The sequence below is a fragment of the Clarias gariepinus genome, chromosome 14 (genome assembly GCF_024256425.1).
Source record: "Clarias gariepinus isolate MV-2021 ecotype Netherlands chromosome 14, CGAR_prim_01v2, whole genome shotgun sequence".
NCBI classification, from domain to species: Eukaryota; Metazoa; Chordata; class Actinopteri; order Siluriformes; family Clariidae; genus Clarias; species Clarias gariepinus.
In genome coordinates this window covers 9,693,624-9,712,407 of record NC_071113.1, presented here as the reverse complement: position 1 = coordinate 9,712,407, position 18,784 = coordinate 9,693,624, and the positions used below count along the sequence as shown (strand labels likewise).

Genomic DNA, 18,784 nt, shown 5'->3' with positions numbered 1-18,784 from the left:
AGTTAAAAATTTTTTTCCATTTTGTAATCTTCCTCGTGTTTACCTTGTACTGTACAATGTGTACATTGTACAGTACAAGGTATGCTGTAAATAAAACACATATGCAGTTGATTTACCAGAAAGGACGTTTCTGTTTTTTGTGTGCTAAACTAAACTTCAGGGTCAGGTAATACCGATTTTATTTTATATATATATATATATATATATATATATATATATTATATTATATTATATTATATTATATTATATATTATATTATATATATATAAACGTATTAATATATTAATATTAATATATAAACTGGTCCACTCCGTGGCCGCTTTTTTAGGAATATATTAACATGTGCAGACATATATTTGAGGGTGCGCTGCCCTGCCCTGCGTAGAGCCGGCCTCGATTACACACACACACACACATATTACACAGACACATATATATATATATATATATATATATATATATATATATATATATATATATACACACACACATATGAATTAGTTTCAGCTGAATCAATAGTGTTGGGGTACTTATGTAGTGATAATTAGTTTCAGCCAAATCATTAAAACTAACAATAGACTATGGCACTCTCTTGAGAGGGGATATGAAGGTTTTATTCATTTATTTATTCTCTACAAGGCGCTAACTACACAGGCCAAGCTGTTACTTTCTTGTACTCTTATAAAAATTCTACATATAAACAAACAAAATACAGCTATTGTTCTCAAAATATTTTGCTAATTAGTCCAATTAGCGGTAAGCATTTCATTCGCAAACTATACCTACCTACGGTTTGTATCGGACTGGCCGAGAAGTGCAATACAAATTAACAAAATGGAAAACAAATTAACAAATTCAAAACCAAATTAACAAATCCGAAAACAAAACAACAAAACCAAAACAACAAAACTCCCCCTCCCCCCTCCAAAAAAAAATTGTTTTGGGTTTTGTTATTTGGTTTTTAATTTGTTTTCCTGTTTTGTTAATTTGTATTGCACTTCTCGGCCAGTCAGATATTAGTTATTTTGTTTTCCGTTTTGTTAATTTGGTTTTGAATTTGTTATTTTGTTTTGGGTTTTGTTATTTTGTTTTCAGTTTTGTTAATTTGTTTTGCACTTCAGGGCCACCGTAGTTTTAGGTTCTCCCACAGTAAAAAGACATTATAACTTTCCCATTTTTTATGCTTTGGTGTGTTTGTGTGTGTGTGTGTGTGTGTGTGTGTGTGTGTGTGTGTGTGTGTGCCTTGTGATAGATTGCTCCCAACCCACTCCCTCCTGCAAACTGTATGACCCTACAAAGGATATATGATACAGAATACAAATGAATGAATGAAAAACAAACTCACTAAATAATCAAACTTTCAATTCAGTGCTTGGGTGCTTATAATAATATGTCTAAGTATATTTAAAATGTTCTGTTGGTTACACTGACCAAAAACTGAAATAGAATAAACTAATTCATATTTCCTAAGCCATTTATAAAGTTCTCTCATGTTTGAGAAAGTGTAATTGTGTGCATGGACAGTGGGAGAAGCTCTAAAAATTAAGTCCAGCTCTATGTAAGCAGCTTGATTTGTACAAGGGGTGAAGTCAAAGCTGAACTTCTGATCCAATTTTAAGTTAAACTGATTATACGTTTAGAGAATACTTTAAGCACAGTACAGTGATGAGACTCTTAACTGCAGTAAAACTTTTAAATGGTGCAAACATTTTAAAGAAGGCTGTATGTCTGTGAATGACGGAACACTCAGCAAGTCTCATTCAGTCTGATCTTTGAAAATCAAATGATAACTTGTCACCAACTTGCAAAAGAAAATGTGTGTACAGTTTGTCAGAACAATTATTCACCAATACCACTTGCACGTTACAGAAACTCAGCTATGAGTTATTGCAACATCCCCATATAGTCCTGAACTCGCTCCAAGCAATTTCCACATATTTAGGCCATTAAAGGAGTTCCTGGGAGGCCAGAATTTCAGATTTGAAGCAAGCAGTCTAAACATGGCCCTGTCATACTGAGAAAACTTTCCACCTTGATAGTAACCCAGCACTACGGAAATGCTGGTATAAGTGAATCAGTGTAGCAGGGGATTATATAGAGAAATATAATAATAATAATGATAATAATAATAATAATAATAATAACAATAATAATAAAACTATTATTATAACTGTGTTCTGTTATTCTGCACAATCAAAATCCTGATTTGACTTGAATCCCCACCAGTAGATCTGATTTTAGGGCATCGGGCATTGATGGCTTCAAACAATTAAGGGTTTCTAATCAGAAGGTTGGGGGTTTAAGCTCCACCACCTCAAAATTGCCAAGTACATTTCCACATTGTTTTTTGGGGTGTGTTTCCTTCATTAAAAGAACAAACTTATTGCATGTTGTGTCTGCCGTACTTTAATACATTTACCAGCTGATGTTCTAACTGGGAGAGATGGATAAACACACACGCACACGTGATGTCTGAAGATCTCTGTTTACTATCAGCACCAGTCATTAACAGGTCAGTCTAAAGAAAGACCCAGAGTCTTTCCTGTTAAACAAAAGACTCCTGGCTGACACAAGCTGTTTGGATGTATATTCGTCTGGTCAATATGAAGTGTTACCACATTAGGTGTCAGGAAGTACAATGAGGGGGTTCCCATTATATTATAAACCTCATAATATGATGAAAAAAGTTTTTTTATTTTATTTTATTGCTGTTTTGCGCTAGAAGTTGAGATTTGAGAAGAAAGTTTTTTTTTGGGGGGGGGGGGTTGGCAGGGGAATGGGGTTATACAGTATTCACGATACAGTAAGTGTGATGAAGCAATTCAGAAAAACTGTAATTAACACCTTAATAAAATATTTTATCAAATATTCAAATCTGCATAACCTGGAATGCTAGAAGAAATCATTTGAAAATTCTATTCATATAAAAGAAAAACAAAAGTTTAAACTAAAAACTTGTGTACTGAATATTAAAAATCACTCTCTCTCTCTCTTTCTCTCTCTCTCTGTATCTGAGACTCAGATCAAACAAATATATTGATATAATCAACTTACCCTTGCTCTTCTGCCCCTTCCTTTTCCTTTTCCTTTTAGTCCTCGTCCTTCCACTACTGGTTGCCTCCATTGTTTTCGTATATTTAAGTATAGAAATGAATCTGGCTATGTTTATACATCCTGAAATTCTTGGTGTCTGAACTCTTTTGCTGGTTTAGTGTTTCCTGTGTTTCCTTATGCAGCGCTTAGTGTGTTTTATATGTTTCTTGTCGTAGTTGATTAATTTGAGTGGTGTTGCTTTTATTTAAAGAATACATGAAGCAAGTCCAGCTTTAGTGGTCTAAAACTTTTGCTTAAAATTCTGTATTGCAATATACTTTTCTTAATTACTCAATCACTGTATACACAGGTAAAAATGTATAATTCTTGCATGTTTCTTCTGAGAATTTAAATACTCGAATATCTTGTTTACTGAAATTATAATCTGCACAAGAGAGCTAAAACACAAAAAGCAGAAAATGATTAAAGATGTGTTCAGCTTACTTTAGATCAGATTTTTGGGCATAGGGCATAGATGGCCTAAACAATATAGGGTTACTAATCAGAAGGTTGCGGGTTTAAGCTCCACCACCTCCAAATTGCCATTGTTGAGCCCTTGAGCAAGGTCCTTATCCCTGTCTGCTCCAGGAGCGATGTATCCTGCCTGACCCTGCTCTCTGACCTGCGATATGAAAAAATGTCACATTTCATTGTGCTGTAAGGTACATGTTTTAAATACAAAATACAAAACCTTGGCATATAAATTGAATCCCTTCCAGAGGGGAATTCTAAGGGCAAAAATTTTTATTGTAATTTTCCCCCCAAAAAATTATAAAAATGCAGATAGTCTGTTTAAGGTACCCAAAAATATTTCCAATATTACCAACTTTAAACACTATAATTACATTTTTGCATATAAAAACAATAAAAACATTTAGAAAAAAACATGTAAATAAAATAAAATATGAAATAAATACACATTAAAGCTCACTTAGCCTTAACTTATGATTCCTCTGGACACCAGTAGCTTTTTTAGCAAAACTGAAAGTGGCTCCCTTTTCTTCTTGCTACCAACCTTGCTAACATTCTTGGGACACATGATGCTATGTCTTCACTTAATCTTGCACAAAATGCAAAATAACGCACCAAAAAAATCTTTACTTTATGCACAAAGCCAATGTTTGGTTCAGTTTGTTTATTTATATGCTGAAAATGCTTCATATGCCAAAAATTCAAAGGCAAAAATTCGTAAGGCTAGGCATTCATATGCTGAGGATCCGCTGTAATTGAATATTGATGTTTGGCTTGAAGGACAACTTTCACACATACACAATAACGGATTGGGAATGACTGCTGTCTGGCTCACGGATTACAAAAATTGTCTGAATAACGGATTACATTTTTGAAAAAATAACGAAATAACGGAGTACTTTAATGGCGAACGTACGCGTTAGATTACTCGTTACATCAAAAAAGTAATCGAAGTACTTCTAATACAAGTTACTTAGTAACTCGTTACACCCAACACCGCTATTGAGCTAATTGCTTAATGTAAACAAATACATGCACCAATAGATATCACTTAGAAAATCAAAGCTGAATATTTTTACTGTAATTAATTAATATTTTCACTGCTGAAGTAACAGCGGTACAAGTGAACTTATGAACTAAACTAGAGTCAGTTTTAAACAAAACCTAATCTTTGTCCGATCTACTTTTTTGATTTCTTATTTGGGATTTACTCTCCGATTGTCGAACGGGAGTGGATTTGGCTGACAATGAAAAAAGTATAATTGGCGTACACAAGGCTTTTAAAACTTTTCTATATCCTCTCTTTCCCATTGATTGTAATAAGATGAAATGACAGCAGATTCAAAATCTTGCATTGAACTAGGTACATTTAGTTCAATTTTCTAATATTTAGCCACCGATTCAGTGGAAACCAATACCATATAATGGGACCACATAATGCCAAACAAAATTTTGTGAAATTATAGTTTTTATCTGTAAATCTTTGGTGCAGGCAGACTCTTTACCCATCAACGACTGGTATAATATTATGATATATAGTACTATATAATAGTTTAATACGATATTTTAGTTAGTATATATACTGTACTGTATAAGCCTCACATATTTTTTTACTTTTACGGAGCCCTCTCATCTTTCCACACGGTTTTAAACACGTTCTGGAGGGCACGCGCTAGTGAGTCGCGTCGTCTGATTCGTTTATAAAAGAGTCGTTTGAAAAGATTCGCTCGTGTTGCAGCAGTGAGTGACTGAGTGGTTAAGTTGGCTCTGTGCAGTGTGTGTGTTATCCGCTATCAGGATAAGGTCCGCTCCGTGTTTACTCACAGCCATGCTTCTTAAGTTCATTTGCGCGGTTGTTACTAGAGCACTGTTTATTTTAATTGCACTCATTGGTGTGTGGAGAGTGAAAACGGTTAAAAAAGATGACTCGTACTGGCTTCTTACTATCCTGTTTTTACCCCTGGTTGTGGAAATGATTATAACACTCAGGAGGAGAACAGGGAAGGAGTGTAAATGGTAAGAAAGTCTTTAGTTCGTTTGTATTTGTAACTTTTGTAAACAAACTGGAACGATTTCTGCTGCATGAATTAAAAAAAACTGTCATTCTAGAACAGTTGTACTGTTATTACTATTGCATTTACAATATGGTTTAATTCTTTCTACTTATTATTAACAGTAATGACATCACTAAAGTTAGAGCTGTTATGTTTTATTAATTTTTTCCCTGTGAAACCTTTTGTCCTTAAGTACAAAACAAGAAAAAAAGGGAAGCACCCATCTTCTCTTAAAGTCTTCAAATGACTAAACCAACAGAAAGATTCTCAAGTTTCTCACAGTCACTGAGGAAAATAGGGTAAGGTTTTGATTATGATTATGATTATGGTTACGGTTCCTACAGGTTCTCTCCAGTGATTTTCCTGTTCCTTGTCAGCATCATACCGACCATTTGGATCCTTGAGCTTCATCATCAAGAGAATAAAAGCACTGATGTCCAGGTATCATTTCTTACAAATACAGATAGGAGCTTTAGTACTCTGCAAAAGTCTTAAAAGGCATCATATTATCTTTAGTCTGCATTATTACTGTACTTACAACACCATTCACTATTTCCAAGCATCGCTTAAAAAGTAAAAAATAAATAACATTTCTTTAAAATATTTGCATGCCTGTAAAGAACATAAAAATATTACTTGATAGTTCTGGTTAACATATAGTACCATGCAAAGGTAAAAATAATGCCGCAAGCAAAGATGCTTTTGAAAACATTTCTACATTCTACACAATTTCTATAAAGAGCACTGTAGAGCAATAAAATAAGCACAGTCTATATTTGGTGTGAAAATGAAAATAATCAGTAGTGTTAGATACAGATTTGTGCAGTTTCTTAAGTAAAACAATTGGAGGTTTTACTGAGCATGCTGGAGAATATGAGTTCTTCTGTATTATTATTATTATTATTATTTTTATTATTGTTATTATTTTTACAAGGGGTGTTCAAGTCAATGAATGAGTAAGTAAAACTGATTGACATTTACAGACAAGTTCAAACCCAGTACAGTGACGAGTAGCTTAGCCACAGCACATTTGAATAGTGCAAACTTTGTAAAGGTCTTTAGCTTGACTTAAGCCCCCCTTGAATTATTATTATTATTATTATTATTGTTTATCACATTATGATGCTGACATTCTGATGTTTGACTTATTACTTATTTCAGTGTAAACAACTTGATTCAGAGGGCTTTAAGGCTTTATATAACTTGAACACCAGCAATGCTACTGAAGGGACCGCTCTTTTTAAGGTAATCAGTCTCCTTCATTCATGTCTATATGCTCCTTATAGGTATTTTCCACAGGCTGGTCTCAACAGTGTCAGCTTCTGTATCCATGTCTGTAACTCTTTGGGTTTGTTGGAAAAAAAATGTTTACTTACCTGCCTTTTTCCCCCCAAGAAAAAGAAAGCGGTTATGGTTTACTTGGTTGTAATTGAAAATTTCACTCCACCCTTTAACGAAAACAAGTGTCCGTCTCAGAATCAGGCTTTCTCCTTTTCACCTGTGAGCTTGTAATCTTCTATAAAATGCAGTAAAAAACTGTTGGATTCTGTTTTGTTTTTTTGTTTTCTGTGTATTAGCAGATGTTTTCAGGATGTTTTGATTGTTGTAATTTAGCTAATTTATAATTTGCACGCCCTGACTTCCATGCTGGTTGCAAATGTTTTTACAGGAGTATGAGAAGGTCTTGTCATCGGTGTGCCCCAACAACTGGATTTTGGGCCTACACCAGGCCTTGCTTGTGTTGCTGATTGTGGGGAAGTGGTTGATGCCCAACGAAGGAGGACTCACCCGGGACGAGCTCTCACAACTACTCCTCATCTTTGTAGGAACAGCTGCAGACATCCTCGAGTTCACTAGCGAGACTCTGAACGATATCCAGTAAGCCCCATCGTGCATACAGAAATTTAGTTAGTGTTTTACTTTAGATGTTTTGGCTAATGAATTTACTTAAAGACCAGTTCATGTACCTCAGAGGATGTAGCGTTGAATTGGCTAGTCCTGTAGGGACACAAAAATACACGCTTGAAGAAAGTCTTTTAAAACATGCCAGTCAGAACAAAGGCAAACAATGCCACAGCCACAGGCTTTTTTTGTAGTCGGTGCACATCTGTTCAAGTGTTTACCTGCACTATTTTTATCTTACAAAAGATAATGTTTGTAGTTCGTGTAATATCTTTTTCACACACTTGCACAACGTGGTTACATTCGTCATTGGTGTCTTATTTGGCCACTTTTCAGCCATCTTGGTGCACATCCAAGGCACTGTAGGATTATTGTTGGTCAGATTTCAACCACCCGTACCATCTGCTTTCCCTTTTAAAGATGAAAAAAGGAATATAAAAAAAAACAAACACACCAGAAATAACAGCAAATCCAAATTCATTTATTGCCATACTATATTATTTATTACTCATTCATTGATTCCTGATGTGTATAGCAGAAAAATATACAGGATGTACAGGAATGTGACATTATCTTGTTTCAGTGTTTGATGTATTTTTGCCAAAACATGTCTTCTGATCCTGTCTTAATTCCTGTTCCTCAGCTTTATTCCTTATCTAACTTGGTCTTCTGATTATCAGGGACAAGAGTGCAGTGTTGGTTTACATTATTCTAGGCGTCTGGACATGGAGTATGCTTCAGTTCCCCCACAACCTCACAGGTATGCACACAATTTGTATACACCATACCATGCTTGCACTGTGTATTTTTTACAATAATATAACTAAGCGGAGTCAACAAATCACATCAGCTACACAAAGTTTCTCTTACATAACTTGAACCACTATAAGCTAAGGCAAAGCAGCCTGATCTAACCTATGACACGCCTCAAGGGAAAAGGTGAACCACACCCCTGTTTTCACATGTCCCATCTGAACTCTGTGTGAGATTTAAAATGTAAAAATTATTAACCAGTTTGCCTAGTTTGCCTTGCTAGAAGGCAATACTCTGCTCTCTAGTAGACAAACAATTTTAAACCTCTGATTATGCTTGTGCTCTATACGATTTAATCCTCTCTACATCATTTTTGATCTACCAGTGACCCTTTCCCACATTATCCTGTTTCGATTCTATTATCAAACCTCCTCCACAGTTTAACATCAGAGTGGGAATACAGCTGAGGCTACCTGGAAACCCCCCCCGTGTCCCCCATTCCACATGCTGTCTGGTTTGTGTCAAGATAAATCGAGTGTTTTGAATTGATTCATATCTATGTATAGTATATTTAACTAAGCTGTGATTAGACAACTGTACTATACAGTCTACTTAACACAAAAAGTTTTTAACGTTTTTTAACATGGTATACGAAAAATATGCAATTTTTGACCTGTAAAAAATGTACTACATTTGCAAAAGAAAACATTTAATCCATATATGGTGATATGGAACTTGGATGACATAATTTTTAATGCTGAAATTATTACACCATGTAATACTTCCTTTAACACTAGAAGCGCCGAGCAGCGGTCATTTGACTGCAAGGGGGTAAAAAAAAAAAAAAAACTTAAATTTTTAAAATCGCACCAGTAAAAGCCAGTATAAAGCTATTTTGCTCTTATTTACGTGAAATCGCTGACAGCTGCGCGCCGGTCATGCCGTTTCCTGCCTTTTCAAACCTGCGATTCTCATTTCTCTCAGCAGATAGCGCAAGGAATCGCGCCAATTATCTATGCGTCATTCAGTGCGTATATGTAACTGTCTCAGGTTTTATTCCATATATGCAGTTTATATATATATATATATATATATATATATATATATATATATGCTTCCGTGAAATATCGACAATTCGCCATTAATTCTGGCGTTGATAATCAGCGATATTTTATAAGGAGATTTAGGGGATTTCGCTTTACTTAATTTTATAACGTTTTGAGAAAATTCATTAGTTTGTTCATTCTGTTAGAAGTGTAGTTACCGAAATCTTTGGTTTAGTTCTCATTCAGTGGCCACACATCACTTCCACATTTCCCTCGCTTTTATTACATGAACATAAACAGTGAAACAATTCGCAGGTTTATAATACACTGCGGACATATGTAATGACCCCTCCTGAGTATATACAGTAAAGCCTCATTATTGAATTTGAATAAATCAGATCTACTACAGCAGATAATAAACTATGCTATGTCATAACCGAAGCAAACACCACGATTATGCCTCGTTTCGTTCAGTGTTGCTAGGCAACGGACCACGCGCCTAATCGGCGGTAACGCGGTTCACTTGGCCGCGGTGTATTATAAACCTTCGAACTGTTTCACTGTTTATGTTCATGTAATAAAAGCGAGGGAAATGTGGAAGTGATGTGTGGCCACTGAATGAGAACTAAACCAAAGATTTCGGTAACTACACTGAGTGTAACATCTGCATAGTGACACTAAACAGCTGAACACCTTCACTTTTCCGTTTACCTCTGAGAAAAATAAGCTGTATAATGTTTGTTTATATTTACAATGTTTATAAAAGTACACGAAGTAGGCGCGCGCGCACACACACACACACCTCCCCTGAGCCCTCAGTCAACATCTAATGACCATCGGTATGCAAATGAGTCAAGACGTAGCCTAACGTGGTGTCGTGTCGGATTTCAGCGGTCACGGAGTGGAAAGACTTTGAAGCAGTTGCAGCGGTTTTTCAGTTACAACAAGCACAGCGATGAGTCCACGTTGTTTCACTGGTTATGACATAGTGACGCTAAACAGCTGAACAACTTCACTTTTCTGTTTACCTCTGAGAAAAAAAGCTGTATTTTAGTTCGTATATATTTCCAACCACCTCTCATAGTCTTTTGTTAGTTTTAGTGATTTGGCAGAAACTAATTATCACTACATAAGTACCCCAACACCACTGATCATGAGTTTCAGCTGAAACTAATTCTATACATGCAACAGAAAATGTAGATGCAGATTCCAAATGTATAAAGATGCATGCTATATATTTGGTCTGTATCCATACTCAGCGGTCACGGAGTCTTTGAAGCAGTTTATATATTAATCTAAGCTTGAACTTATCAATATTGTTTTATTCCCCTTCAGTGTGTTTCTTAATCTTTCCCTATATATATTTATCTTTCCCTATATATATATAATATATATATTATATATATATATATATATATTTTTAGATAAAATCGCTATTACTTGACCCTGAAGTTTAGTTTAGCACACACAAAAAACTGAAAAGTCCTTTCTGGTAAATCAATTGCATATGTAGTTTATTTACAGCAATTCTTTAAATATATATATATATATATATATATATATATATATATATATATTGTACAGTACAAGGTAAACACGAGAAAGATTACAAAATTAAAAAACAAATAGTGTCTTCTTTATAAACAGCTTATACTGTGCGTCGAGATGTTGAAATCTCTTGCATGTTGTCCCTCAATTTTGTGCTTCCATTTCAGTGGAGAGATATTTGACCGACAGCTTAGAACAAAAGAACTGTATTTGTGATCACAACCCCCTCCGAACGACCGTGCCATAAATCACTGACCACCTCAGAAGTTCCCTCCAATGTATGCTGATGTTTTGCAAGTATTTTTGCAAAACTATGGCACTCTCTTGAGAGGTGGTTGGAATGTGATATTAATTTATTTATTCTATACAAGGGCACTAACTACACAGACCAAACTGTTACCTTATTGTATTATACTCATCGCTGTGCTTGTTGTAACTGAAAAAACGCTGCAACTGCTTCAGGGGAGGTGTGTGTGTGTGTGTGTGCGCGTGCGCGCGCTGCAGCCTGTGAATGAATACGCACAGCCGAGAACAGAGACATGAGGGACATCTAATACCGTATTGTGTAGTGTCCCTTTTTCAGCGGATTTTTCTGCTAACGCAGATCAGTTTATCAACTTGTAATATATTAATTTTAGGAATATATCAACATGTGCAGACATTTAGTTGAGGGGGCGCTGCCCCTCTTGGCCCTGAATAGAGCGTGCACACGTGTTGCATGTATAGAATTAGTTTCAGCTGAAACTCATGATCAGTGGTGTTGGGGTACTTATGTAGTGATAATTAGTTTCTGTCAAATCATTAAAACTAACAATAGACTATGAGAGGTGGTTGGAAGGTGTTACTCTGAATATAAACAAACAAAATACAGGTTTTTTTTTTCTTAGAGGTAAACGGAAAAGTGAAGTTGTTCAGCTGTTTAGTGTCACTATGTCATAACCAGTGAAACAACGTGGACTCATCGCTGTGCTTGTTGTAACTGAAAAACCGCTGCAACTGCTTCAAAGTCTTTCCACTCCGTGACCGCTGAAATGTCACTAGTGTCACTATGCAGATGTTACACTCAGTGTAGTTACCGAAATCTTTGGTTTAGTTCTCAGTCAGTGGCCACACATCACTTCCACATTTCCCTCGCTTTTATTACATGAACATAAACAGTGAAACATTCCGCAGGTTTATAATACACCGCGGCCAAGTGAACCACGTTCCCGCCGTGGGAACGAAACGAGGCATAATCGTGGTGTTTGCTTCGGTTATGACATAGCATAGTTTATTATCTGCTGTGGTAGATCTGATTTATTCAAATTTAATATTGTTTTAGCGATAATTTCACGGAAGCGAGTTCAAAACTAAATCGCTGCTCCTGCTCCATCCGAGACGTTCAGAAGCTTCAAATAGAATGAACAAACTAATAAATTTTCTCCATACGATATAAAATTAAGTAGAGCTTTCCTTTTTGTTATAGTACGAAGCCCCTAGATGGACAAAGGAGGAGAAAAAACGACAGAAAAATGTCATGCCAAACACTTTCGGTTATAATGCAAAACATGGCTTTTTTTCTGCCGTTTTCCTCCTTTTCCTTTGTCCCCTTAAAGACTCTGTAGTAGGTTTTCTCAGTTGAATATGAAAAAAAGATACCGCTGATTATCAACGCGGGAATGAATGGCGCATTGTCCAAGTGCAAGTTGATCTTGGAGCTAAACTATTTGCTTTGGGTGAAAGCGCCATCTAGCGATCATTGTGTGTCAGCAGCAGCTTCCCATTCAAAACAATAGGCGGTCAAATGACCGCTGAACCGCGTTATTAGTAGGTGACACTGGCGCGGCGCTTCTAGTGTTAAACTGGAAATGCTGCAAATGATTTTTTTCCTGACTTTTTTAGGCTCTTTTGTATGTCTTTGTACATTGGAAGTGTGTGTGTGTGTGTGTGTGTCCACCCTCCCCTAATTTTCCTGACTTTCATATTCATATAGGCCTGTCCTTACAAAATGCCCTTATATTATTAGGGATGTAGCACGGGGATAACGTTTAGCAACCCCGCATCGCATACTTTTATACTTTTATAACAGTTCTACTACTGAGAAAAATGTACCAGGCTGTTTTTTCATGTTTGTGTATTCCAAATTTTTTTTTTAACCTTTGCTCCAAAAAATAGCCTAGTTCGTACAGGGTTTAGAATCAAAGTAGACAAGCAGCGAACGCTGACTTTACTCCTTAGTGAAGTTGATTGAGAACTTGTTTGCTCATTAATTTATATACTCAAGTGAACTCAACTTTGCATGTTAAGTTGTATATTCCTTCTAATTCATTTGCTGACTCAACAGTTAAGTTTCGAAATCACTGCCTGTAGTCCAGCTAGTTTGCACTGAATAAATGGAAGTCCTCTAATTCGAAGGTTGAAGTGAGTCCGAGTGGGGTTGTGCCAGGATATCCCCACTATTTTATCAGCAACATTGTACATATTGTACATTTTTTAACTAAACGTTTTCTATATCTGTATATAATTTTCTCTTTTTTTATATTGTATCTATTTATTAGAATTATTTATTATGGATATTTTTTTTTATTAATTGTACTCGCTAGTTCAATTCATTCTCAGAGAGTCATGGGTGGTCATATAAGCATTTCACTGCATATCATACTGTGTATATGACAAATAAAATTTGAATATGATTTCATGAACTGCACCTGCCTCACCTAATGAGAATGTAATAAATCCTTTAATTGGGTCTCCTAGGGGAAATCATGCAGAAAATATTGCACAAATGGATGAATAGCACACATAATTCTATTCTATAGTGTTTGAAATGCCTTTTCCCAATATTACAATGAGGAATGTGTAAGTGTGTGTACGTGTTAGATAATGCTTAAAGTGTACTTAATATTATGGCTAATCATGATCTAGGTAGTAGGTAGCAGTATTGCTTTAATTAAATGAACTAACCAGACCACTGGTGTATTACTACTTACTAAATAATTACACAACAGTTATTAGTATTAATTAGTGTGACTTAGATGTTAATATACAGTACACTACCTGTCGAAAATTTTTATACAGCTTCTTTCTAAATTGTAAAACAATGCCAAAGGCGTTTATCCAAAATATACAATTATATCCTTTGAACAGTTTATATTGATCTGCTACTTTATGCTCTGTAAAGTCTTCATAACAGCTCAAATGAGGTGTTGTTTGTTAATTGGTGATTTCTGAGGCTCTAAATTAACTTCTCCTCTGCAGCAGAGATACGTTTTGGTCTTGCGTTCCTGGAATGTTCTTCATGAGAGTCAATTTCATGATTTTATCATGGTGCTTGATGGATCTTGCAAATGCACTTGACACAATACTGTTCTTGCGAGGATTTTTCAGAACAGCTGACCTTAGTGTCTTAAAATAACAACTAACTGTTGTTGTTGTTGTTGTTATTACTTAATATCATGTGTTATTTCATAGTTTTTTTTAAAAAAAACTTCCAAGAATGTACAACGATTCAAACTTTTGACTGTAGGATTTATATGTAGAGTATTTGAGGTATAGCAGGAGTTACAAGCAATAAATGTACACCGCTGACTCTGGTTTGTCTATTTTCTCCTCCCAGTGTTAACCTCGCCATCAGAGGACTATGAGACACAGACTGGCTCTCTTCTTTCCCGACACCGAACAGACTTCTGGGGTGTAATCGAAACCCTCTTGATTCAGGACGGCCCATTTTTGGTGGTCCGTCTGGTCGTCATGATACACTTTGGAATAATTCACCAAATGCTTGTCTTCTTTGCCATCAAGAACTTTCTGGTGGTGGCACTAAATGTGTATCGACTCTGGGTCATTTGTTGGGACTCCAGATCTTGAGAAAGGCCTGTAAAACACACCCTCTTATTGGAATATATATTCCTCTATTGTTTTGTTTTTAATCACTAATACTGTAACTGACATGAAGTTGCAATTGGTAGATTAGTATGATGAATAAACCAGCTAAATCAGTGTATATATATCCTGGATGGATCGTATTTCTGTGTTCGTGTACAAATACGTATATAAAACAGCAAAAATAAATTTGTATTTGATGTTTTAGGAAGATAATCTTTTATAAAAACTCATGCATACTGTAATTTTTTCTTTTTGTTTGCTTGATGACATCATGTAAACTGTGCTCATATGATTCCTTTGGACTTCAGAGACGGCGCATTTACAGCTCGAACATATCAGCAACAGCAATTACTTATCAAAGACACCTTCTGTTAGTTTAAGAAGAGCTGATGCAAGGTCAACACCCATCTGGGGAATAATAGCTGCCAGTGTGTTTACTGAGCTGTTTCTATTTTGCAAGATTAAAAAAAAAGAAAAAAAAAAGGATTGTTCCTTAATCTTCAAAAGATTTCACACAATCAGTGATGTTCTAAAAGTTCTGAAGCTGCTTTTTTAGTGTAAATATATATAATCTCAGGTCAACGTTACAGAACACTAGATGGGGTCTATCAAGACTTACACAGCCACAAAGTCACATGTTTAGAAACGTATGCTTAATAGCCATTTAAACCTGTAATATACTGTTATAATATAATATACACTACACTATGAAATATGATATAGTTCACTATTGTACACTTTTCCCCCATATACTGTATTATGCAACACAAATGTTTGAATCTTAACTACAAGGAACGTTTAAGTCAAACTGGGATTTGTGTTGTAATTTCTGGTGAATGGTAATGAAAGCCTTATGCGCAAGAAGGACCATCCCGGCCGAGGTGACTCAGAATCTACTGTAGTGTTCCCATGATGATTTAGCGAGTGATCTGTAGAATGCATGATCCTTGACAACTGATGGATAACTTGTCTCCACCTTGTGGCAAAGATGCATCTGTCTGTAGGAACTATACACACTATCATTCATGAACACCACTTGCACATTACAAGAATTCAGCTGGGAGTTATTGCCACATTCTCGTACAGTCCTGACCCTGCTCCAAGCCATTTCCACCTGTTTAGAACATTAAAGGAGTTCCTGGGAGGCCAGCGTTTCAGACATGAAGAAGGTAATTCGTATTGAAAAAAATTCTACCTGAATGTATCCAAGCACTAGCGAAATGCTGAAATAAGTGCATTAGCGTAGCAAGGGATTATATAGAGAAATAAAGGTAGTTTATACTCTCATGACTGTTTTCTGTTATTCTGCACAATCAAAAATCCCAGTTTAAGTGGAATGCATAGCTCATGTATATAGGCTAAGCAAAACAAAGTGTTGATAACTCTAATACATGATTCCAATATTTGCTGTCTGGTTATGAATGTTCAAGTTAATACTTATTGTAATTGGACGAAACAATTATAAAAGACAGCATAGAAGAGAAACTGTAAAGAAGGAACTGGAGCTTTTAGTGTGGTTTAAATCTTGCTTATGTTACATGTGAGTCAACATTTTTATCCGTCTATACTTCTTCTCTCTTTCCTGCATGCTTCACTTCTCAGAAATGATCAGCACTACTGTTTGCAAGGAACCTTTTTGTCTTTTGTTTACAGTTTGTTTCATGTCGTTACTTGTAGCTCGTCAAAGCCTCAGAGCGAGTCGGTCGATGAACAGCAGCTTGACTTGGGCTTGATGTTTACCTCTAATGAGTAACAGATGGAATCAGATGGATGAGCTGGAAAGGAAGTCTAAACAGATAAAGTCACAGAGAACCACAAGCGTTACCGTTTTAGTTTTGGACTGGATCTCTAAATCCCAATCATCTTTTATTTCTCAGGCAATCAGTAGGGCGGATGGACGTCTTGCTTTTTTATAACCCAAGACTTAATTTCAGTACAATATGGGCTTTGTCTTCTTTTTTTGTTTTTGTTTTTGTTTTTACTAAACTCCAATGAGCAATTAGTCGAGTCTAAACACAGGATGGATTCAGGGCATTCATTACTTCCTTAGTACCGGACCCGACTTTAAGTCTTAAATCTTATGTTTAAACTGTTTGTCAGCAGAATGAATAAGGTTAATATGTAGACAGGTTCAGAAGCTCAGCACCACATGGATACTCCTGGGAGTGCTAAGGAAACTCCTGTATAGACAAACCCGAAGATCCCACTTACAAATAAATAAATAAATAAAATTCAAGACATTCTTTGGTGGTTCAAGAAAAAAAAAATCCTAACATCCTTCCTGCACACTCAGTACTGTTTAACTTTACATTGTTCAGCTGAGAATGACTAATGCCACTCTTTGGTGTCACCCAGAAAAGCACATGCTTTCTTTTTAAGTCTCATTTCTTAATATTTGTGGTTAATATCATTTCCTGGCCACTGTCATCACTTGCCTTGTTTATTAAGGACATAACTAGAAAGAGCACATCATATGATCAGATATCTGGTAAATGTGGAATGACAGAACCATTGTTTTGTAATTTTTGAATATTAAAAGGTTATGAAAAATATTATTCAGTGGTAAAAATAACATTTACAAATAAGCTTTATAAATGTAAGTCGGAAAATATAGGTAAATGTTCTATGTATTATAGAAGCCATCTTTGGTAATACCTACTTTGGCACAATATTTGTCTGTCTGTCTGTCTGTCTATATTATTTTGCAGCTCATTTTATGTGTAAGTAATGTTTACCCATTTTCGGTTCATGTATGCTAAACTTTGACTGCAGAAAAAGTGCCTTTTGTTTGCACTTGTTGCACATGTTGATACTTGTTGCACATCAAAGCCTCAGAGAGTTGGTTCCTAAACAGCAGCTTGACTTATGAATGACTTAGAAATGACTTCTAACAAATCTATCTCATTATTATTGCATACTTTGGGTGGAATCAATAAATAGATAAGTAGATAAATAAATGTACAGACAGACAGACAGATAAATGTACAGACAGACAGACAGATAGATAGATAGATAGATAGATAGATAGATAGATAGATAGATAGATTCATTATATATATATATATATATATATATATATATATATATATATATATATATATATATATATATATAATAAGCATATTCTAAGCAGTTTAGAAAAATATATATTAATTCTATCTCCTTATAAACATGCCAAAATAAAGATAGATAGATTTAGTAAAGGTCAATGTTAAAGGATAAAAAAATATATATATATATATATATATATATATATATATATATATATATATATATATATATATATGCTTTCTATTATAATAATTAAATAATAATTTTTAAAAAGTCTGTCTGATGCATGGCACCTTCTTTCCAGCAGAGGGCGATACAAGGCTACTAAACAACACGCCTGGACAGTTAAATCTCTTATAGAACTAATTACAGTTTTTCAGGATTACTTACAGGCTGTTCTTGCACTCTGGGACAGGGTTCTTAATAACCAAACTCATAGTTACTGGGACAATACTCTGAACACAGTTCACTGGAGTTCATTCACATTAAAAACGCCTTAATTTTTTTTTATTTTAGTTTATTTTTTTATGTAAAATGCTTTACACAGAAGGAAATAAGAGATTTGCTTAAAATCTGGTACACACCAGTGACACCTGGATCACACTGTCATGGGCATAGAGGCCAGTTCCACCCTAGTGGGAAGTAATGTCTGCCAGGATTGCCCACACGTATAATAATGCACAAAAAACAAGTTGAATGAAATAACACACAAGCTATCTATCCTCATCCACTGATTTTATTAATAGTACGCATACTGGATTTCTTAGGTTTAATATTACTATAAGAAAATAATAAGGAATTAATAAAGTAAGTGAAATTTCTAATGTAAGGCAAGGCAAGTTTATTTGTATAGCACATTCTATACACAATGGTAATTCATTCAAAGTGCTTTACATAAAAGAGAAGAACATAGTTATAAAAAAGAAATAGAAAATAATAGTACTCAAACTTTTAAAATTATTTAAATTTGATTTAAAATAAAAATAAATTACGCTTTTAAAA

The 18,784-nt window shown here is 35.1% G+C and overlaps 1 protein-coding gene across 1 annotated transcript; it reads left to right on the top strand.

The window, feature by feature from the left end:
• The first annotated feature begins 5,313 nt into the window (after nucleotides 1-5,313).
• Nucleotides 5,314-15,393, top strand: tmem26b (transmembrane protein 26b). The gene is made up of 6 exons (XM_053510919.1): nucleotides 5,314-5,580; nucleotides 5,963-6,059; nucleotides 6,780-6,863; nucleotides 7,288-7,496; nucleotides 8,201-8,280; nucleotides 14,463-15,393. The coding sequence occupies exons 1-6, from the start codon at nucleotides 5,393-5,395 to the stop codon at nucleotides 14,711-14,713; spliced, it is 909 nt and encodes a 302-aa protein (XP_053366894.1). The 5' UTR covers nucleotides 5,314-5,392; the 3' UTR covers nucleotides 14,714-15,393.
• Nucleotides 15,394-18,784: the final 3,391 nt, after the last annotated feature.